This window comes from Cupressus sempervirens, chromosome 2 (genome assembly GCF_028749045.1).
Source record: "Cupressus sempervirens isolate cs-2001-9-10 chromosome 2, ASM2874904v1, whole genome shotgun sequence".
Classification (NCBI taxonomy): domain Eukaryota; kingdom Viridiplantae; phylum Streptophyta; class Pinopsida; order Cupressales; family Cupressaceae; genus Cupressus; species Cupressus sempervirens.
The window spans coordinates 216,093,016-216,115,005 of NC_143119.1; the positions used below are offsets into that span (position 1 = coordinate 216,093,016).

Sequence of the window (21,990 nt, forward strand, 5' to 3'; positions counted from 1 at the left end):
GATTAGAAGCAACATCCAACCACCAAATTATGACATGCAAGATCTGGGTAGTTGTCAAAACTGACATGCAAAATCTGGGTAGTTGTCAAAACTGACATGCAAACTTCTACAACCACCAAATTTACCAAGAACTAACATGCAAATTATTAGAAGTAGCATGCAACCATAAATTTTGACATGCATCTGATTAGAAGCAACATGCAATCATAAATTATGACATGCAAGATTTGGGTAGTTCTCAAAACTGAAATGCAAGATCTGGGTAGTTGTCAAAACTGACCTGCAAACTTCTACAAACCCTCAGGCTGGCAAGATCATGGCTCTGATACCACTGTAATGTCCCCTTTTCTGATTTGATATGGTATTTCACACCTCTAATCAGATTTTCAAAATCAAACAACTGCTATCACAAAGATCCACCAAATTTCTCAAGAAACCCCAAATCGGGTATGCTGAAAATAGTGCTAAAAGCTTCACAACTTCACAAATTATTAATAAATCTAAAAATGAAAATTTTTACAGAACTTTCAGCAGCATAACAGCCTACAAATTGAAATTTCCAGATCCGTATAGCCTTTACACAACAGCTCAAAAATGTAGGACCAAAACTATGCTCATCGGGCTCCCGAAATAGCACAAAATATGCCCGGAAACACCACAAGAACACTAATAATCTATCTCAGAAGTTTAATCACGTCCCAATATATATATTCAGCTCTATTTTAACAGCTTAAAGTATAAAATACAGCAGCAACCAAAACTGATATGAAATACTCAACCGGAAACACCAAACTCTCACAAAAATACACCCGGAAACTCACAAATCTGCACTGTTCAGCACAAAGGCAAACTCTGTATGAGCATGCACATGGAATGGCTTCAAACTCCCGTCCTTAGCCTTCCTGGAAACCTGCAAACTCCCGTTCTTGGGTCTCCCTGGAAACCTGCAAACTCCCGTTCTTGGGTCTCCTTCTCCACAGGTTTGGCAGCCTCTGAAGAATAACAAAGAATGAGCAAAAATCAAGTTCTGGAATGAGCCCAAAATGCCTCCAAACCCCTTAAAAGAGGGCATAACTGTAACTCACGTCCAAGAGAGGTTAATGAAACTTATTTTAATAATAATTTTCATTTATTAGTCCAACGGTTTCCAAAGATTAACCCCCTTTTTCCGAAACTTCACTTTCTTGGGCCTGCCTGCCTTAGCAAAGATTTTCTTTTTTAATTATTTGAAAAGGGGACATGACAGATAATTAGTGTATCCATGTTCATGTTTTCACTCTCACACTGGAATGAAGTAGACGCAAAATCCATCTCAAACAATAAAAGGCTCGCAATCACTTTTTGGATAGCATTATCAGATTTTCTAGAAAGCTTTACGTTTCTAACTTCTTTTAAGTCATTATATCAGTGTAGAAAAGTCGCTATCTCACAAAAATATAAATGTTTTTGCCAGCTGACATTCATGTCCTGCTGCAGCACACTGCAATTTGAAATCCAATAACATAATCCATGATTAGGTCCTTTAAATCAGACCTTTGTACTCGTGAGAAGTAAATCAAATTTTAAGTCATTATATAATTGTCTTCTCTTCTTAATAGGCATCGGCGCCTCTCTTAGACAACTGGTTTATGGACTAACTAATCTTCTTGGTTAGTTTAGATATTAAAATAAATTTTCCTTGGAAAGTTGTCAATTTTGAGATAGCATTCAAAGTGGACTTTGGAAGGGACATGTCCTTTGTAAGGACATGCTCTTTGGTTCTATATTTAATGGAGTGTGGTTGTAGTTAAAGGATACACAAGTAGAACATACAGTCTGCTCCTTTAAGCAAATCTACCTTATACAAATACTTGCAAAAACAGAACATTTCAGAATAATAAAATATTATTGACATTTCTTTATACAACTCTGTAACAAGGAAGATCATCTTCAACAAGCACAATATAAGGTATTATTTAAGTCTGATTTATAACAGAATTTGTAGAAACTTTACATGGTATCAAAGCTTTGGTAGTCGAACCTAGGCTCTACATATTATACAATCAGATTTAATATATCTAACATCAGTCTTCTATTTTCAATAGCATACACAATCAGACCCGAGGACAGGTTCGATGGTAAAGAACACTTCGATGCTTTAAAATTTAGAATCATGATGATTCTTGAAAAAAATGATGTGAAACAGTTTGTTGATAAAGCATCCAAACAACCTAATGTTGAACCTAATAAAACTATCTGCAATAAAGGAAACAGAAAAGCCATGCAGATCATATTAGATGGAGTTAAAAATGAAATAATCTCCATGCTAACGAAAAATCAAACAGCATTTAATATGATGAATGCATTATTGAATGCATATGAGGTTAACAATACAACTAGAGTCCTCGCACTAAAAAGATAACTAAATCATATATTGATAAAGAAAGGAGAACTGATGAATTCTTACTTTCTAAGGGTTGCCAATCTAAGAGATGAACTTGTAAGTATAGGAACCATAATTGATAACAAAGAACTAGAATTGATGGCTATAGATGGATTATCAGATCCATGGGAAACATTCTCACAATGAGTACGTGCTAGAGACAATCTGCCTGACTTCAATAGACTTAAGGGAGATTGTCTTCAGGAAGAATCCATAAAAATTAAGAAAGGGGAAAAGTTGAAAACTGAAGACTGAGAACTTCATGTTCTCAACACAAATTCCTATAAAGGTGAGAAGCACTTCAAGAAGAAGAAGGGTAACCAAAAGAATGACAACCCTAAGAAAGATCTATCCAAAATAAAATGTTTCAAATGTGAAAAGTTTGGACGCTACAGATTTAATTGCTCTGAGAATTCTAAACAGCAAGTAAGCTATACAAATATTATTAGGAAAGAAGATAACTATGATCCTAAGAATCGTATATTGTATTCGGCACTATCAAATGAAGTCTCTAGTAAGGCATGGGTAATTTATAGTGGATCATCTCAACATATTACAAGATACAAAAAAGCACTAGACTCTATATCAAAAGAAGTTGATGGCAAAGTCACCATCAGTGATAATTCAGCACATTTCGTGAAAGGAATTGGAAATTGCACCCTGAAACTAAAGACAAGTAGTGCTCTCCAACTCAAAGGAGTACTTGATGTACTAGGAATGAAAAGTAATCTAATCTCGGTTACAGCCCTTGAAGATGATGGACATAATGTTGCATTCATGGATGGTAAAGTAATGACCTCGTCTAAGAACTCCTTATTTAATAAAGCATACTTGATTGGTAAAAGAAATGGATACTTGTATGAGCTAAATACATAATCTTGTCAACCTATTAAAGCCTTAATTCATGAAGTTGTTGATATAAATGAAATATGGCACAAAAGGTTAGAACATCTAAATTGCAAAACCTTATCAACTATGGAGAAGATGGTTACTTATTTACTTAAACTGAATAACTAAAAAAACTAACAATGTTTTGGAATTAATCCACTCAGATTTATGTAGACCTATGTTTGTTCATTCTTTTGGAGAATTCTAGTACTATATACTTTTTATAGATAACTTCTCTAAAAAAACTTGGATTTACTTCTTAAAATGTAAAAAATCAGAAGAAATCCTCAAGAGATTTAAAGAATTTAAAACCTTAACTAAAAACTTAACAGGACATAAATTTAAAACTCTTATGAATGATAATGGAGGGGAATATGCCTCAAATTTGTTTAAAGAGTTTTGTAAAAAAAAAAGAATTAAGAGGGAGTATATCGTTCCTTATAACTCACAACAAAACGGGGTAGCAAAAAAGAAGAATAGAACAATTATAGAAGCTGCAAGAGCTATGATATTTGATTAAAATCTAAAATATTATCTTTGGGCAGAAGCCTCTTATACTATTATCTATATTCAAAATAGAAGTCCTCACTCCTACCTTAGAGATAAAACTCCTAAAGAAGTCTTTACTAAGGTTAAACCTAATATAAGTCATCTTAGGATTTTTGGGTGCCTAGTATATATACATATTCCAAAAGAAAAGATAACTAAGTTAGAACCCTCTAGGAGAAAAGGTATTTTTGTTGGGTATAGTGAAACATCTAAATCATATAGGATTTTCATACTTGTTCTAGAAAAATATTGAACTTAGTAGGAATGTAATATTTGAAGAAGATTTAGCATTCAAAAGAGCCCCAAGTTCTAGAGATCCCTCACCCTTACTTAATTCTGAAGAAAATACTAAATCTGAGTCTTAGAGGGAAAACATTGAAGAAATTGAAGATGAAATTCAAAACCTCAATCTTGATGAACTCAAAATTTTAAGTAAAGACCACTTTGGGTCATTAAGATAGTAAAGGAAGCACAAAACTTCGTTGAACCATCTGGAACATTTAGAGAAAGCAAAAGACCCAAAAGATTTTCTAGTTATGCAGCAAACATGAATGATTTGTCTAAATCAAAACCAACGAATGTTTTAGATGCTATTAAACATACACCTTGGAAGGATGCAATAACGGAAGAATACCAATCCATTATAAAGAATGATATTTGAAAAATTGTTCCAAGACCTGAAGGAAAATCTATTGTTTCTTCCAAGTGGATATTTATAATCAAGCATGTTGCTGACGGTAGTATTGAAAAATATAAAGCCAGATTTGTAGCCAAGGGATTCTCTCGGAAAGAGGGGATTGATTATAAAGAAACATTTGCTCATGTTGCCAGATACACCTCTATAAGAGCAATCCTAACTATTGCAGCATCAAAGGGATGGAAAGTACATCAGATGGATGTAAAAACAACATTTATGAATGGAAAGAATACAAAAGAGGTATATTTGGAGCACCCTGAAGTATTTGAAACTCATAATCCTAAAAATTTTGTTTGCAAGTTCAAGAAAGCTCTCTATGGGCTTAAACAGGCCCCATGGGCATGGTATGAAAGAATTGATAAATATCTCACCGGCTTAAGATTCTCTAAAAATGAAGTTGATCCAAATCTATATTATAAAAGAGATAGAATTGATATGTAATTTTGATACTGTATGTTGATGAATTACTAATAACATTTGATGATTATCTCATAGATCAATGCAAGAAAGATCTAATCAGAAAATTTGAGATGAAAAATATAGGACTCCATTACTTCCTAAGATTGGAAGTATGGCAGAATTCTAACAGCATCATACTCAATCAAAGAAAGTATACATTAGATATCTTGAAGAGATTTGAAGAGATTGGAAAGTATACATTAGATATCTTGGAGAGATTTGGAGTGTGGAACTGCAGGCCTATGTCTTCTCCCATGGAGACGAATCTACATAAACTTAAGGAAGTAGCAGTGGAATCGCCTTCCATAGATTCTATTTTTTACAGACAAATGATTGGGTCCCTTATTTATTTGGCAAATACAAGACCTGATATTTGTTATGTTGTTAATGCCTTAAGTCAATTTATGTGTGAGCCAAAGGAGATTCACCTAGTTGCAGTCAAACACATCATGAGATACAAGGCACCCTTAACCTTGGGCTCAAGCATGAGAAAGTTGAATTGGATCTACATGGATACACAAACTCAGATTGGGTTGGAAGTGTTACTGACAAGAAAAACACTTCAAGATGTTGTTTCAGTTTAGGTTCAGAAATGATATCATGGATATGTAGAACGCAGTCTTCAATAGTCCAAAGTTCCACAGAAGCCAAATACATTGCTGCAGCAATGGCCTCTTGGGAAGCAGTTTGGCTTAGAAAGATACTTGTGGCACTATTTGGTCTAGCCATGAATACTACGGTTATTCAGTGTGATAACTAGAGTTCCATCAAGCTTTCTATGAATCTAGTTTTAAATGACAAGTCCAAGCATATTAAAATTCCTTACCATTATGTTAGAAATATGGTAGACAATAATACAATAAAATTAGAATACATTTGTACTATAGATTAGACAACAGATATTCTTACCAAACCTCTGTCTCGAGTGAAGATAGATCACTTTAGGAAAAGACTTGCTATGGTTGAATTATGAATAAAAATTTATTATTTAAATTATTAATAAAATATTTTTGTTGCCAGGCTATTGACTACTATGGGTTCCACAATTTGTAATTATTATTTAAGAGGCAATGATCTCTGAGTAATGAACACTATTATAAAAGACATTATGAGAAATGGTGATTTCTTTGATAATGTGTTGAACAGTAGAGATCTGTTGTCATATCTAGATGAGTACAAGATCACATTGTGATGTAGACATTGTTATGCCTATGAGTCACAATTTGTATAAAGAAAGAATTTAATCATTCTCCGGAGTTTATCCTATGAACTGGCAGATCTTAACTAAAGATCATGTTGTGATATAGGCCTACTAATACCTATGAGTCACAACTTCGATAAATTCATTCTCCAGATTTTATCCTGTATGTTACATTCCATGTAATACTTTTAACACTAGTATAAGTGATAAGTCATATCACAAATATAATAATATGACATTGTATCATGTGTTCAATAATACCACATGCTAAGAAAATTTAAATAGATATAGAGTATCAATCTTGCTTGTTCATCTTAATTGATATTGCTAGATATGATATCTCTCACTATGATTAGCAATTTAAGAGGGAGTGTTAATTCTGTAACTTCAAATCATATTGGTCTGATTATAGATTGTATTGATTTGTTCTTGCAGTAGATCCCTTCTTAAGTCATTATATATTTGCCTCCTCTTCTTAATAGTCATTGGCACCTCTGTTGGACAACTGGTTTATGGACTAACTAATCTCCTTGGTTAGTTTAGGTATTAACCTAAATTTTCCTTGGAAAGTCATCGGTTTTGAGAAAGCATTCAAAGCCGACTTTGGAAGGGGCGTCTCCTTTGTCCCTTGGTTCTATATTTAATAGGGTGTGGTCGTAGTTAAAGGACACACAAGTAGAACATACAGTCTACTCCTTTAAGCAAGTCTGCCCTATACAAATACATGCAAAAATAGAACATTTCAGAATAATAAAATATTATTGACGTCTCTTTATACAAGTCTGTAACAAGGAAGATCATCTTCAGCAAGCACAATAGAAGGTATTATCTAAGTTTGATTTATAACAGAATTTGTAGTAACTTTAAAAATAGTACATCATAATAATCATATTGCATAGCAACATTATATTTTTAAAAATTCTAGACATAAGCTTTCATTTTTCGTGATGAAATGATAATAAAACTTTAATCAAACACTCATTTAAATGGAATTTTTTCAATGACTTAAAAATTACGCATGCAAGAATGCTAAAATCTTGGGACATAGTTATATGATGGTCACTAATATTTACAATGCTTAATATCTGTCATATAAAATACTACACAGATCCACTGCCTAAGATGGGAATTAAGGTCTCTTAATTCAAGTGAATTTCAAATTTAAGCTATGGTTGATCTAGACAATCAGTTGTATGATGCAAAAGTTCCGCTTGCTGCTCTGTTCCTATCATCTCCACCAACCCATGCTCATAACACATGTTCCCAATGAGAAGCCCCGTGGGTCTCCTGATCTAGTATAAACTAGCACAAACCACAGTATTTTTCTTAATACATAAGGTGGTTAGAACCATAACCCATCAGTCTCATGATTTATTGAGCCATCCTAAAGACTTTCCAACCGACAGACACAAACAGTTCTCTTTGGTTATCAAAATACATGTGATTTATATTATTGGAGCATCTGTAAACATCAGCAGATCTAAATATGAAGTTAATACAATTGAAATTGGACTACTCTATCATACATCATCCTCTCTTAGTGTTTAGTAATGCAATCAAGCTCTTTAAACGCTAAATATTATTCACAGAAATATTAATAGAACAAATGGGTGAATAAACAAAAATTCACATTCAGTACCACTATCATAGAGGTGAAATAAAATATCAACTGTTTCTGATGAAACCACAAGATAACGAAAAGAAATAGACCAATGATTTCAATCAAGAAAAAATGTCTCGAGGCTCAAACTCAGAAACTCTTGCACGAGAAGTAATCAATACATAAAAACCAACATACATGAGGTATTATGGCTCATCTTAGAAGAATGACAATACAAAATACATATAAAGAATCACTCCCATAATCAATAACTAGTACTTGCCCCACAAATGTTCAGTTTCTATTGGTGATTCAAAAAATTACAGCTTGACTTGTACAAATATGGTGTTCTACAGAATATGACATTGCCATGACAGATGGGAAAATTTACTGTAACAGCTCTTCTTTATAGTTGCTGGCATAGCTTATATTAGCGAAGGTCAATTACATCAAATTTCAGAGATGGATCAATAAGAACATGAGAACAATGTTCATAAATTGGGCTACCATCCGGAGGTTCTTCATGAGGATGAAAACCACGCTGCTGGCATTGTTTTATGACATTAACACCCCCCGGTTCTGATAAGCGAAAAATGCCATATTTTCTGTGACATCAATGCAAAATTAATCAACAATAAGAACACAAAATTCCACAGTAAGTAATTAAATGAGCATAATTCATAGGATTGAAACCATACCTTGTTGTGTCGGTAGGTGCCATAACAATAGCAACAGCTTCTGGGAGCATAATCTGCAATCATCAGGTAGAGATATTGAATAACAAGTTTCTGGTACCACCTTCATTAATTATGTCGGTGTAAATTATTATTGCATATTTCTAGGGGTATAATCATAATGGCATATTGGAAAGTATTTTTAGACTTTTTATAGATAAAATAATAAAATACAATGTTAACATGTGCTGTGATGGAATTTGTGCAAATGAGTTCTAAGTGATGAATTTGCAGATATCATACATCATTCATCAAATGGATTAAATGTTCTATTTAAAATTTAAAATTGATATGCCTTTTGTTCTTTTCCCTGTTACCCAACAATGAATTTTATAAGCCATGTGCATTTGTCTCTTTTGATCTATGTTCCACGGAGTTTCCGGGACAGGGACGTTTTAGGGGACGGGGACGTGTTTCCGGTACAGGTACGGGTACGGGTACGGGTCGAAGCCAAAATTTTGGGGACGGGACATCAGGGGACGGCGATTAAAAACATAGGGGATTTTTCTTAATATAGAGACAAAATTCAAATATGTATATCATAACATTGATAAACCATTCACCATAGACATTTTAGAAGATAAATACATGGAATATTATCAAATGGCAAATACTAAGTGCTTCCATTATAACAATATCACATACATATATAGCAAAAATTAAAATGCCTGAAGGCTTCAAGTATCATGCTGAAATCAGAATGAAATAAAGAGAAGTCCAACTAAAATAGTTAGTAAATAGTAAATACCAAACGCAATCTTTCCTCACTAAACACAATCTTTGCTCATTGCTGCTACTGCTCTTATGTTTTTTCCTTCCTCTTAGCAAGTATGTTGAATCGAAAAATGAGTAGAAGAGTTAGTGTTTTAATGGACCAAATATGGGTTGCATATTGTTATTATGTCTTTAAGATGACTAGGGGCCACACGAACAACAAAAATTAGAAAAAAATGTTTTTTTGGGATGATTTGCCTTTACCAAATTGACTGGAAAAAAGGGGACGGCCAGCAGTTTCGGGGACGGATAGGGGACGGCACAACCGTCCCCGATACTGCTGGCCGTCCCCAAATTTCCTACCCAAAAAAATTGGCCGTTTCGGGGACGTTTCTGAATTTTTCAAAAAGGGGACGACTCAAGGGACGGCCAAAATCCGTCCCCGTTTCGTCCCCGGTACGGGTACGAGGGTAAAACCCCAGGAAACGCGTCCCCGTGGAGCATAGCTTTTGATCTATAATGGATCACATCAAATACTTCGACAAATAATGAACTATCATTTGGAATACGGAAAGCTGCAAAAAACCGCTTTGTTTGTAGTGTACCCTTGTTGAAATAGGATTTATTATCAAATAAAAATAAAGTATTACAAAAAATAATAATAATATAAACTATAATATAATTATAAAATATAAATTTAAATAAGTTTAATGAATGGTCAAAAGGTATGAAATAAAGAGTTATGACAATTGGAGAATTAAAGGCATAAAAGAAATGAATCAATCATCACCTTAATAAATGGAGAGGGAAAATTTAAGTGACTTGAGGAGATATAGATAAGTACTTATTTTAAAAAGACAGCACTAAGGATGAATAGGTGTGTCCATTTCAAAGGGCAGAAATAATATAGCATTGCACTCTTTCCAGGGTGCTAATGGTGAAGCTTGTGTCTCTTGGCAAATGGCATTTATGATATAAAGGTGTGACCTCTCCTTCATATTGAGAGAGATAAAAAGGAAGAACGGTCATTTGAGAAAAGCAGGCAGACAGGATTGAATAGGAAATGGAATATACAGCAGATTCAAATATATATATATTGTGGTCTTGGAATATGTGCATAATACTGGAATTCAGACTTCTACCCAACACCTTCATAAGGATAGGGTGTTTGAGACGGGATATGGATGGGGTCCTAAAGCCTTGAGGGAGCCTACTTGTAAATTGGTTTATGACAAGTAACCCCTCATCCTCCTTAGGGTTGATAATTAGGAGAGCTAAAGAATTGAGCCTAAGAAAATGAGCTTAAGTAAACCGTCAAATGTATTATGAATCATTAATTGTTTATTAATTAATTCTGATTTAAATGCATAGTGATGTATGTTAATCATTGGAGTTTGGCAACCTCCTAGTAGGGAAAATTACAAAGAGTAGGTTAAATTTACATTTCCAAGCACAATCCAAACCCTAGACAGGAATTTTAGGTAAATCAAGTCACGTCCCAGTACATCATGACATTGTTACTACATAAATATGATTACAGACAGGATGTTTCGGGAGACTGTTAAAAAGTGCGGTCCTCTTCTACTGCCATATGAACCTTTCACAGAGACCAGGAAAAAGGTAGTTGTTTTTCTGCATAAGATCTATGGTGACTAATTGCAAATTGAGCTACCCAGTAGATACAGTTAATGGAACTAGCACATTAATCACAAAAGATGGATTTGTTACAAGTATCAGGATGATGTTGAAAATATTAGACCCAAAAAGCAAGTCCAAATACTGTCAATTAAAAATATTATGTACGTAAACCAATATAAAATTATGAAAGAAATTATACCACAACATGATATGGAGCATATTTCTGAGAAATTGGCTACTTTAATTTTGAGTGGCATATAACAATTCGGCTATGGTAGTTAGAGAAAAGGTTTCCCACAAGACAAGTATAATTTTTGCAATCAAATACCATATTAAAATCACAGAGGTGAAATAATGAGAAGTGAAACCATGTATAGATCCTAGAGTTTGTCTAGCAAATTTGTATCCAAACACCATAGCAGAGATTTTATCATGAAACAAAATCCTTGTATAAGTTTTATCCTCATTTATGATTCTTCTTACATAGAGGAGGCATTTCTAGCAGAGAAGTCCTTGAAAAGAAATACAAAACAAAAAACAACAATAGAAACATATTGTCTGCATTCCTTGCCTAGATTTAGGTTTAGAAGTCTATGCTAATGCAAGGAACAGTAACAAAGTTAAATTAATAAATTTAATCTCAACCATTGTTCCAAGGAAATATTCATTAAAAAAATGGCTGTTAACATTTTTCATTTTAAATTTAAGATTCAAGAACATGGAACCCGCTTGAACTCATCCAAAGAAAAAAAAGCATACCAGCTAAGATTTATTCTGCATGGTGTACAATCATATGAAGTTTGAACTAACACAAATACGATTGTATACTGTAAAAAAAAACAAAAAATCATTAAAGAAATTGTAACATTACCTGATATGAATAATGAGTATGAAGATCAATTGATGACATAAAGCAAGACTGTGAAGGATGTGTCTGCAATTTGAAAACGGCAACAATGATTTAAAAGCAAAATGTGAGAAAGGTCAGTAAAAAATTAGTCTATTTATTTAAAAATGACAGACTAGCTTTAATAACCAGGTTCAACAGAGCCAAAAATCATAGATCTCTCAAATTTGGGGAATAGAATGTTCTATCTTTTCCAATACACCTACGTAAAAGTTTGCCAGAATTTACTGTTTACAAATGGGTTAAGCGAAGCAATTGCCAGTTAGATTGTGTGAATATGTATAAGTTTCAAAGTAAGTGTCTTCATTGTATAAGTAGCGATGTAAAACATTATTATGTAGATGACAAGGTTGACTGAACTTGGATTAGTGGATAGCTGTAATACAAAATTCTACCGTACTCTTTCTTCACTAACATATTATAATACATAATATTCCATATTCTCTTTAGTTATATATAATACTTCCCAAGGATGAGCACAGCACGTTTCTCAAGTGTTACAGCAACTAAGATTGCTGAGCAGTTTCCATATTTAGTATTTACCCTTCTGATACTAACAAGCATAGATTGACTGGAACCAGAATTGGCCATCAACATATTCATCTAATTTAGGAAATTGGGGAAAAAAAGTAGGAGTGCCATGTTAATAACTAGTTGTTTGCATCGGCAAGGAACAACTGTAAATTTTTTAATTTATATTTTGTGTTGTGCATCTCTTGCCAATTATGGATAACTATTACGATAATAGATAATCGTCTATTATTAGTTAATGGTAATCTATTGTAAATATCTAGTTAGCTTTTGTTTTTTTAGCTTTCTCTATTAGAATAGAATTCTATTCTTTACAATCGTTTCCTAAGGAAACATCACTTTATTCTTTTGTATATATAGACCTCTCGGTCTCTGTTAATAACAAGCAAGTTTTTTACCAATTACTTCCATAATATGGTATCAGTGCCTATACTTCAATTTTTTTGAAAAATCTATAATTTCTTTTGAAATTATTTGTTTAGATTTTTCAAAAAAAAACATTTCTAAGGTTTTTTCTCCAAAACCCGCCTAGGGTTTCTGTCCTTGTGAGAAATTTGTATATGCAAATCGTGAGTCATGGTCTCTAGTCGCATCCGAAATCATTGCAGAGCTCGTTTCTTCTGAAAATCTTGTCACAAATACACTCCTTGGCACTGTGTGTTTGATATCTCTGGAATCGCAACATCATCTTCTTGAAAGTGCTCACAATTTTCTCTGTAAATTGGGTCTGCAAAAATCAAGTTTTTTGGTCTGCAACTCACAATTTTTCGTGTGATTTCTTGAGTGTTTTTGGTGTTGTTTCCTCCTCTTTGTTGTCTTAGCCAAAATGCCTCTATTCTGAATAAAATTGATCATTTTTCTGCCTGCAAAACATCTTTTTTCTGCAATTTCGACCATTAATGGCCGCTAGCTAGGGTTTTCTTTGAAACCCTAATTTTTGGGTTCAAAAAAAATTTGATCATATATTCTTGAAATTTTTGAGAGCTCAACTGGGTTGTCATCTGATTTTTTTGGGTGCCTTGATTTTCAAGCCAACAAATCCAAAAAATGTCATATGCCTTCTAGGTTTTTTGAGCTCCCTTTTGGTTCACTCTCCGATTTTTTTGGGTCTTCCACTTTTTTGCCTCGAAGAATGTGCCTTCACTGATTTTCACAATTTTTCATTGAAAAACATGCCATGGCATCTCTAACAAATATTCTGCTCGAGCACAACTCCAAATTCAATGGTCGAAATTATGGCTGCACTTGGAAGCAGCAAATCGTCGCAATTTTTGAATATCGGAACACCAATCAACTTGTTCTGGGTGTTACGAAATGTCTGACTGCTCCTAGTTCTGATCATGATACATGGGATTTGAATAATCAAGAGGTGGTGATGCTTCTCAAATTATCCGTGGCTGATAATTAGCTTTCTCAAATTCCATCCAGCAAGACAACTGCAAAGATCTGGACACATCTCAAAGGTCTTCAAGAGACTTCTGACAAAAGCAGAGCCTTCTTTCTAAAAAACACTATGCTTTCTATTGTCATGGATGAGCACATCTTACTCTAGGCACACCTGAATCGGATTAAACAAATCTGTGATCAGTTACTTGCCATCAGTCGCAAGATGAAGAGGATATTATATTTATCACTCTTCGGAGTTTACCAAAGTCCTATGAGTATTTTATCGAGACTCTCAACATCACATCCTCTAGTGTTGATTTGAAGTTCACTGATCTCTGCACCCTACTGCTTCAACAAGATCAGTGGAAACAACAGTTCAATAGCAGCTCCAATTCGACCTCCATAAAGAAAGCCTTTGCTATGAAATCCTTGTAAAAGGATAAAGGCAAGTTTCAACAACCATCTCAACAGAAGTCTTCTACTCCAATATCAGATGGTTTCCAAAAGAATAATATTCAATGCAACTACTGCCACAAGTTTGGAAACATGAAGGTTCAATGTTGGAAACGCTTAGCTACACAATCTAAGCAATCAAGTTCACAGCCCAAAGCGAACAGTGCAAAGCACACTGAGCAGGCGGAATCTGCCTTTTACGCCTTCATGGCTAAAAGACCTGTAGATCATGTGAAGTCATCTGCCTAGTACATTGATTCAGGTGCCTCTCGTCATTTCATTCACCGCAGAGACTAGTTTACTGACTACCAGCCTTATTTAGACTCTGTTATTTTTGGTGGCGGAGAAGAGTTCACAGTTGTCGGCAAAGGCAACATTCAAATTCAGTCTGTTGGGAGGAATCTCATATTCCTTGATGTGTACTACGTTTCAAGATGGAACTAAATCTACTCTCAGTCAATCAATTGTTGCGACATTCTCCACATTTGGATGTCACCTTCAGTTCGTATCAGTGCATCATCACTGATAGGGCGACTCAGTCTACTGTTGCAGTGGGTCTTGAGGATCATTGTCTTTACAGACTTACTAATTCTAGTGATTCTCGGAACTTAGCTATGGTTGTTTGGCGGTCTTCTGTCAGCACACTTTGGAATCAGCGATTGGGCACGTAAATGTGCATTATCTCTCACAACTTGCTCGGGATGAGCTTGTTCTTGGATTGCCAAAGATTCAGACTCACCAACTTGGAGTTTGTGATGCATGCTAGGTTGGGAAGCAACATCGCACACCTTTCACTAGTGGCAATTCATGGCGAGCTTCTCAGGTACTCCGGCTTGTTCATGCCGATATCTACAGCCCTATGGCCACTCCTATTCTTGGGTCCAGGTATTTTTTGTTGTTTGTTGATGATTTCAATAGAAAAATGTGGGTGTATTTCCTTAAAAAGAAATCAGATGGATTTCTTGTATCTCAAAAGTTTAAACCTTTAGTTGAAAAAGAGTCGGGGAAATCTATTATTACTCTTAGATCAGACAATGGGGGGAATTTTCTTCTAATGTTTTCTCCAGCTTCTTGGATACACATGGCATCAAATGCCAGTTAACCACACCCCACACACCACAACAAAACAGTGTAGTTGAACATCAGAACAAGACAATCACCGAGATGATCCGATCCATGCTTGCACACAGACATGTTCCAAAGAAGTTTTGGGCAAAAATAGTTGACACTACACTTTATCTGTTGAACCGATCACCCCCAATGGATGTCAAAGGTAAAACTCCGGAAGAGGCCTGGTCAAGTTGCAAGCCCACAATCAGTCACCTGAAGGTTTTTGGCTCCCTTGCTTTTGTTTGGATCCCTGATGCGTCACGCACCAAGTTGGATGCAAAGAGTCAGAAACTCATGCTTGTTGGATAGAGTAGTCTTCACAAAGCCTACCGTCTAATCAATGTTGAGACATCTCGTCTCATCTACAGTCGTGATGCAATCTTTGTTGAGCAGCGAAGACCTTTCATGCCTGTTTCTCATGTTCCTAATCCAACAGACCAGCTTATGAAGGCTCATGATTTGGGAGTTCGGCTTCCATTAGGTCCACCTGATGGGAGGGCTCCAATAGCTCCTGCAGCTCCAGTTATACCAGTGGTCCCTGAACAAACACCTCCGGCTTCTCCTGCGGAATCACCTCGATTTGTAGATGCTTCACCTGAGTTTGATCCCAATTCTTCTAATGAGGAACTTGATCACCAAGCATCTCTTGATACTAATGTTGGTCGTTCTCCTCTCCGGCCTAAGTGGTGGGCTAAGATGCTTGATCTTCGTGATGATGAGCTCATTAATGAGAGAACTGCTCAGAAAAGAAAAAAAAAACTACAGAGTTTGTTAACTTTGCTCTCATGGTCAATATTCACAGTGTGTTTGAACCTCAAACATACTCCAAGGCTAAAGGAATTCCAAAGTGCGAACAGGCCATGACATTTGAACACCAGAGCCTATTGAAGAACAACACCTAGGTCCTTTCTGATCTTCCACCAAGGAAGAAACCCATTGGCTGCAAATAGGTTTACAAAATCAAATACAAATCGGATGGTACTTTGGATAAGTACAAAGCTCGTTTAATGGAAAAGGGCTTTTCTCAACATCAAGACATTGATTATGAGGAGACCTTTGCTCCTACTGCAAAGATGAGCACCATCAAATTAGTTCTAGAAATGGCAACACAGTTTGGTTGGAAGGTCCATCAAACGGACGTCAAGAGTGCTTTCCTGAATGGTGATCTCCATGAAGAGGTATACATGACAACCTCCTAGTTTCAAGGTTGCTGGTAAAGACCATCAAGTTCTCAGATTGGTAAAAGCTCTCTATGGCTTGAAGCAAGCCCCTCGTGCATGGTACATAAAAATTGATAAGTACTTCAGTGATCAAGGCTTCAAGAAGAGTTCTTCATGCTCAAATCTGTACATCAAGACTACTGACAGTGACATCATCCTTCTGGTTATTTATGTGGATGATGTAATCATCATTGGCAGTTAGACATCTTTGATTCAGGAATCAAACAGAATTTTGATATGACTGAAATTGGGCTCATGCATTATTGACTAGGTGTTGAAGTTTGGCAACAGTCTTCTGATATATTCATCTCCCAATCCAAATATGTCAAGACCCTGTTAGACAAATTCCGTATGCAGGATTGCAAGCCTGCATCTACACTTATGGAGAAAGGTCTCAAGTTATCTGCAAAGTCTAATTCTCCTTCCGTTGATGATACTACATACAGGCAACTAGTAGGCAATCTCATCTACCTCTCTACTACTAGGCCTAACATCAGCGTCGCAGTCAGCTATCTCTCACACTTTATGATAGCTCCTAAGGTTGATCACTGGATGGCAGCAAAGCATGTGCTTCATTATGTGAAGGGCACTTCCGATTATGGACTTCTATACTCTCGAAGTTCTAATCCTAAACTCAGTGGGTTCACAGATTCAAACTGGGCAAGCTCTGTTGATGATAAAAAGTCAACTTCTGGATATGTGTTCAGTTTGGGATCCAGTGCAGTCACGTGGACCAGTAAAAAGTACCAGGCAATTTCTCTCTCCTCTACAGAGCCCGAATACAGAGGGATTGTTAAGGTAGGATGTGAAGTTGTTTGGCTTCGTTGGATGCTTAAGGATATGCAAATGTCACCAGCAGGACCGACTACTCTGTTTGTTGATAACGAAGGCATTATCAAGTTAGCATGAAATCTAGTCTTCCATGAACAAACCAAGCATGTGGATGTTCACTGTCATTACATACTATAGCTGGTGGAAGACGGGACTATAGATTTGCAGTGTGTTCCTACCACAAATCAGACTGCAGACATTCTCACCAAGCCTCTTGGTCCTGATAAGTTTGTCAAATTCAGAGGACAGCTTGGTGTTCTAGATAGATTAACCATTAAGGGAGGGTATTACGATAATAGATAATCCTCTATTATTAGTTAATGGTAATCTATTGTAAATATCTAGTTAGTTTTAAGTTAGCTTTAGTTTTTTTAGCTTTCTCTGTTAGAATAGAATGTTTCTATTCTTTACGATTGCTTCCTAAGTAAACATCGCTTTATTTTTTTGTATATATAGACCTCTCGGTCTCTATTAATAACAAGCCAATTTTTTACCAATTATTTCCGTAATAATAACAATGTAAATCTAAATTTTTAATTTGGATCTAGTTTGCTGCAGTATAACAAGGAGCTGGCTTTTCAGCTATCAAATGGCGAAATGACAAGGAGCTGGGTTATTTGTTCTCAGTTGACAATATGACAAGGAGCTAACTTTTGAGCTACTAGTGGATACTGTGTCAAGAAGCTGACTTTTTTAAAGAAGGTTTGTGTAGTAGGCCAAAACAAAATAAATTTTCAATGGAAGGTCCACTACAAGATAATTAACTGCTTATTGATAAATAAAAAATTGTTACTGACAGTACAATAATTTTCTAAATTTCGAAAACGTTCAGTTAATAGTAACAGAAATGATATTTCCACAGTCCATGTGGATGATTGAGAGTGCTTCAGGTAATAACTAAGAAATTTTTGTATGAACATTTCAGATATTATCTTCCTTTTCCTGATGATGGGTCATGTACTATGATCCAAATGTCGATACAAAAAATCACATGGACATTTATTACCAGAAGCACTCTGTGTCATTCAGTTAATAACTTAATCAAATAAAATGCTTCAAGCCAGGCTTCCAGGTTTTTATGGTATTTCTTAGTTTCTAGGCATAAGAACCTGCAAAGGAAAGCTTCTACGAGTCATCTGACTCAAGTAAAAACAGAAAGTAGGACTGCAGCAGACCTCAACACAACTGGAAAATGACAAAAAAGCGTAGCACCAAAAAGACTCACATGAATCCATCCAAGAGGGAAGAGTGAACGCTTATCCTGAACATCAAATATATCTTCCTCGTTTGTTGTCTGACACTGGCCAAAAAACAAACATTTTGATCAAATCAATACACATTTTTTTATATTTACTCTGTAGAATTAAGTATATGTCTCAGAGGAAATAATCATTTGAATTCAAAGCTTACTGAATCAGAAGTTGACTCCTGCTTTGGAATAATAAGAGTTGTAACATAGAAAGTCCGCTTTTTCTGAAAAGAATCATGAGCAGTTGGAGATTTGTTAGATAAGTTTACAATGCAAAGTTTTTTTAACAGGTACTAATTAATCCCCATTTACAACTCATACATTTGTAAAACAAAGCCAAATTCTTACAAGTGTGCCTGCAAGGACACCACATGTTTCTAAGTTTTTCTCTGTGTTGTACTTGGCAAGTCTCATGAAATCATCCATCATTTTTATTGACTGCAAATCACATGTCAATGGTTACATTCATTATGTCTGTCAGAATAGCATTTTTCCAAACTTTACAAGAAATAAACACTATGCATGAAGACAAAGTCATAGAGAAGATTGTTCCACTAAACACTTACAATTTGTATGTATTGAGGACTTTTAGATTTGACCAGATCATCTTGTAATGAGTGTGCAGGACCAGGCCTTGGATCAGCCACGTTAAAATGAGAAACATGTGTTAAAGCGTCAAGTTCAGCAGGTATGTTCTGTACAGGAGCAAGAACAGGTGGAGGAGAAGGTTGTCTAACAATATCTGGAGTAACAAAAAGCTCCATGGTGCCAGGTGCAGATAGAGAAGAAGAACCGTTAACTTGAACAGGTCTCAAACCATTATCCAGTGAAAGAATTGTTTCTGGCAATGTGCTTTCAGATGTTGATACATTGGCTGCCTCATCTGTTGGCAGACTATTTTGTCCAGTCCAGTCCAAGCTTTTCAGAGAGTACAAGAAACCAGAAAAGTAAAAGATTGGGATCAATATTACTAAAGGAGAGAAAAAATCTCTACATGAATCCATTCAAGTTGACATCAAAAAGTCTAGATTCAAATAGAATAACATTTTCAGTAGTAAAATAGTTTACACAATCAACCATATAAGAACCAAATTGTAAAAAACCTAACCATGGCATTTCAATTGGAGTTAAATCAACTTGGCTGGGATATTGCACCTGCATCTGAATATAACACAACATTATTAAATAAGCTAGAACATGTTTGGTTAAGTATAGCTTACAGATGGAAGGGAATGAACAAAAGTTTCCAAGCATATTAGATGCATACCATTCCACTTCCGGTAGGTGCTTGCCATTGACCACGTAGCCCATTTGGTCCTAGAAAGGAGTGTCTTGATAATGTTTCCTCCCTTGCACGAGGTATATTTATTGAACTGCCAATTCATCAATGGCATGAAAAGCACTCTTAAACCATTAGGCTAAATTACTACAACAGAAAAAGAAGGAAATGCTGTTTAGCTGATGAAAAAGCAGCTAAGAGAGAGTGTAGTTGACAAATAAATGCTTCCTTATCCCTCACAGATGAAACCATACACAAGAAATAAAAACGAGTGAGAATAGCTGACAAAGAAATGCTTTCTTATCCCATTTTGAGTAATTAAAAAGTAAATAGTTTTCCTAGAAAGCATATCAGAACAGTGATTGGTTGATCGAAAATTTAATATGAAAACATAAGTTCAGTAAAATGACCTATGGCAACCAAGTAAACTGTATCATGATCAGTATTCTTTATATAAGGGTCAATAAGGACCAATCATGCATTACAACCTTTGCTGCATTTGCATTACAGGTTAGAAGGTTAGATGTGGGGACACAATTCCATTATTAAAGTTTTACTCTGATTACATTGAAAAAATCGAATATTAAATTTTGTGGAAAGAGATTAATTTTCTGTAAAGAATTTCCACTCAACTACATAGGTGTGGGTACAGTACAGTCATAGGGGCTCCCCTTCAAATCAGGGTGTAATGTCCCCTTTTTGAATATTCTTTTAAGTTATCAAGAATATCTTTCACTCAAAATATGATAATAATCTTGTCAAATATTATAAATTTACGATATATATGCAACTCAGCAAATCTGAATCATAGTACAATACCCAAAGCTGATCAAAACAATAATTTTCACTCAAAATAGGATAACAATTTTATCAAAAATAACAAATTTACGATATATATATATGCAACTCGATAGTGACAATACCAAGGATCTCATCTGTAGCTTGTCAAGGGCATAAAAGGATTGCAATCCTTCCAACCCTTGCCCCAACTTGGAGGGGGTTCATCCTCCTCAACCAGGATTTGGGTCCAAACACAATAAGTGCATGAAAGATCCCTGACCTTCCAATTCTTTCCTTCCGATTTGCAAATACCACCTAAAATTAAAAAACGATAATTTGATGTATTTGCTAGACTATTGCTGATTTGCTTTGCTGATTAATATTTCTTGATGGATTAGCAACTCAATCCTTTAGAAGATACATGACTTTTTATAAATGATTTCTACTTGAGTATGCTTTTTTTATTATATTTATTGTTGATTGTGTTTCTAAATTGCTGCTTTGAACTGATATTCTGAATTAATATTGTGAATTGATGCCTTTCCAAATGATTTGATCTCCTTATACCTTCTAATGAGAGGGAGTCACACTTCTTCACTTCGCAAGAGTCACACTCCATAATTAAGTGTTGTTCTTCACTTGTTTTAATGATGGCTGATGATGATATCCTTTATCTTGATCAAACATTTATTTATTTCAATTTTTGTTTTATTGCCTCAATTTTATTATCACCAAGGCTGCGAAAGGTAGTGATCTTATGATGGGGACATGTCAGAGGGTACATGAGAAAATGCGAAGGGCTACAGCCAAATTATATACGAATCAATCATCAAAAGATAAGAGTACAGAGACTCGTATGCAATCTTTGTCCTCATAATACTGGAGTTCTTTTGTGATTATTAATTTCTGTTACAGCCTATGTTAACAGGTACGCCCTCTAGGTCTCAGTTCCGTACTAAACAGGTCTAGATACTAACCCACAAGAAGAATGGCCTGAGTTCACCCAAGCTCCCACTCATGCACCCCCGAGTTCCCTGCACTACCCCTTGACCCCATTGGAGGCATTGTCCCCACAACAACCATGAGGAGCACTACCCCTCAAGCCCGTTGGGGTTTCCACTGACAGACCACCAGTAGTTATTGGAAACTTTGTTGCATAAGAAACTTAATTACAGTGAGTGCGTTACAAGGAAATGAGATCTAGCTCAAGTGATCGGCTTCATATAAGAAGTTTTGATGCAATGAAGAGCAATATGAAAACTGTTGAATATTGATTGTAATTTTCATTGTGTACTGACATTTGACAAGCCACTGAATTATGAATTTATGAGTTTTTCCTTTT

At 35.3% G+C, this 21,990-nt stretch overlaps 1 protein-coding gene across 2 annotated transcripts in view; it reads right to left on the bottom strand.

Annotated features, from left to right (window-relative positions):
• Positions 1-7,966: 7,966 nt before the first annotated feature.
• Positions 7,967-21,990, bottom strand: part of AMSH1 (associated molecule with the SH3 domain of STAM 1) — a 45,221-nt gene continuing 31,197 nt past the window's right edge. For both annotated transcript variants that reach the window (XM_089813225.1, XM_089813224.1), the window contains exons 6-14: positions 19,857-19,962; positions 19,698-19,750; positions 19,156-19,507; positions 18,938-19,027; positions 18,751-18,813; positions 18,566-18,640; positions 11,774-11,836; positions 8,515-8,567; positions 7,967-8,421 (exon numbers count right to left, since the gene is read on the bottom strand). In XM_089813225.1, coding sequence (XP_089669351.1) covers positions 8,247-8,421; positions 8,515-8,567; positions 11,774-11,836; positions 18,566-18,640; positions 18,751-18,813; positions 18,938-19,027; positions 19,156-19,507; positions 19,698-19,750; positions 19,857-19,962 — 1,030 coding nt within the window. In that variant the 3' untranslated portion in view covers positions 7,967-8,246. The remainder of the gene's footprint in view (positions 8,422-8,514; positions 8,568-11,773; positions 11,837-18,565; positions 18,641-18,750; positions 18,814-18,937; positions 19,028-19,155; positions 19,508-19,697; positions 19,751-19,856; positions 19,963-21,990) is intronic.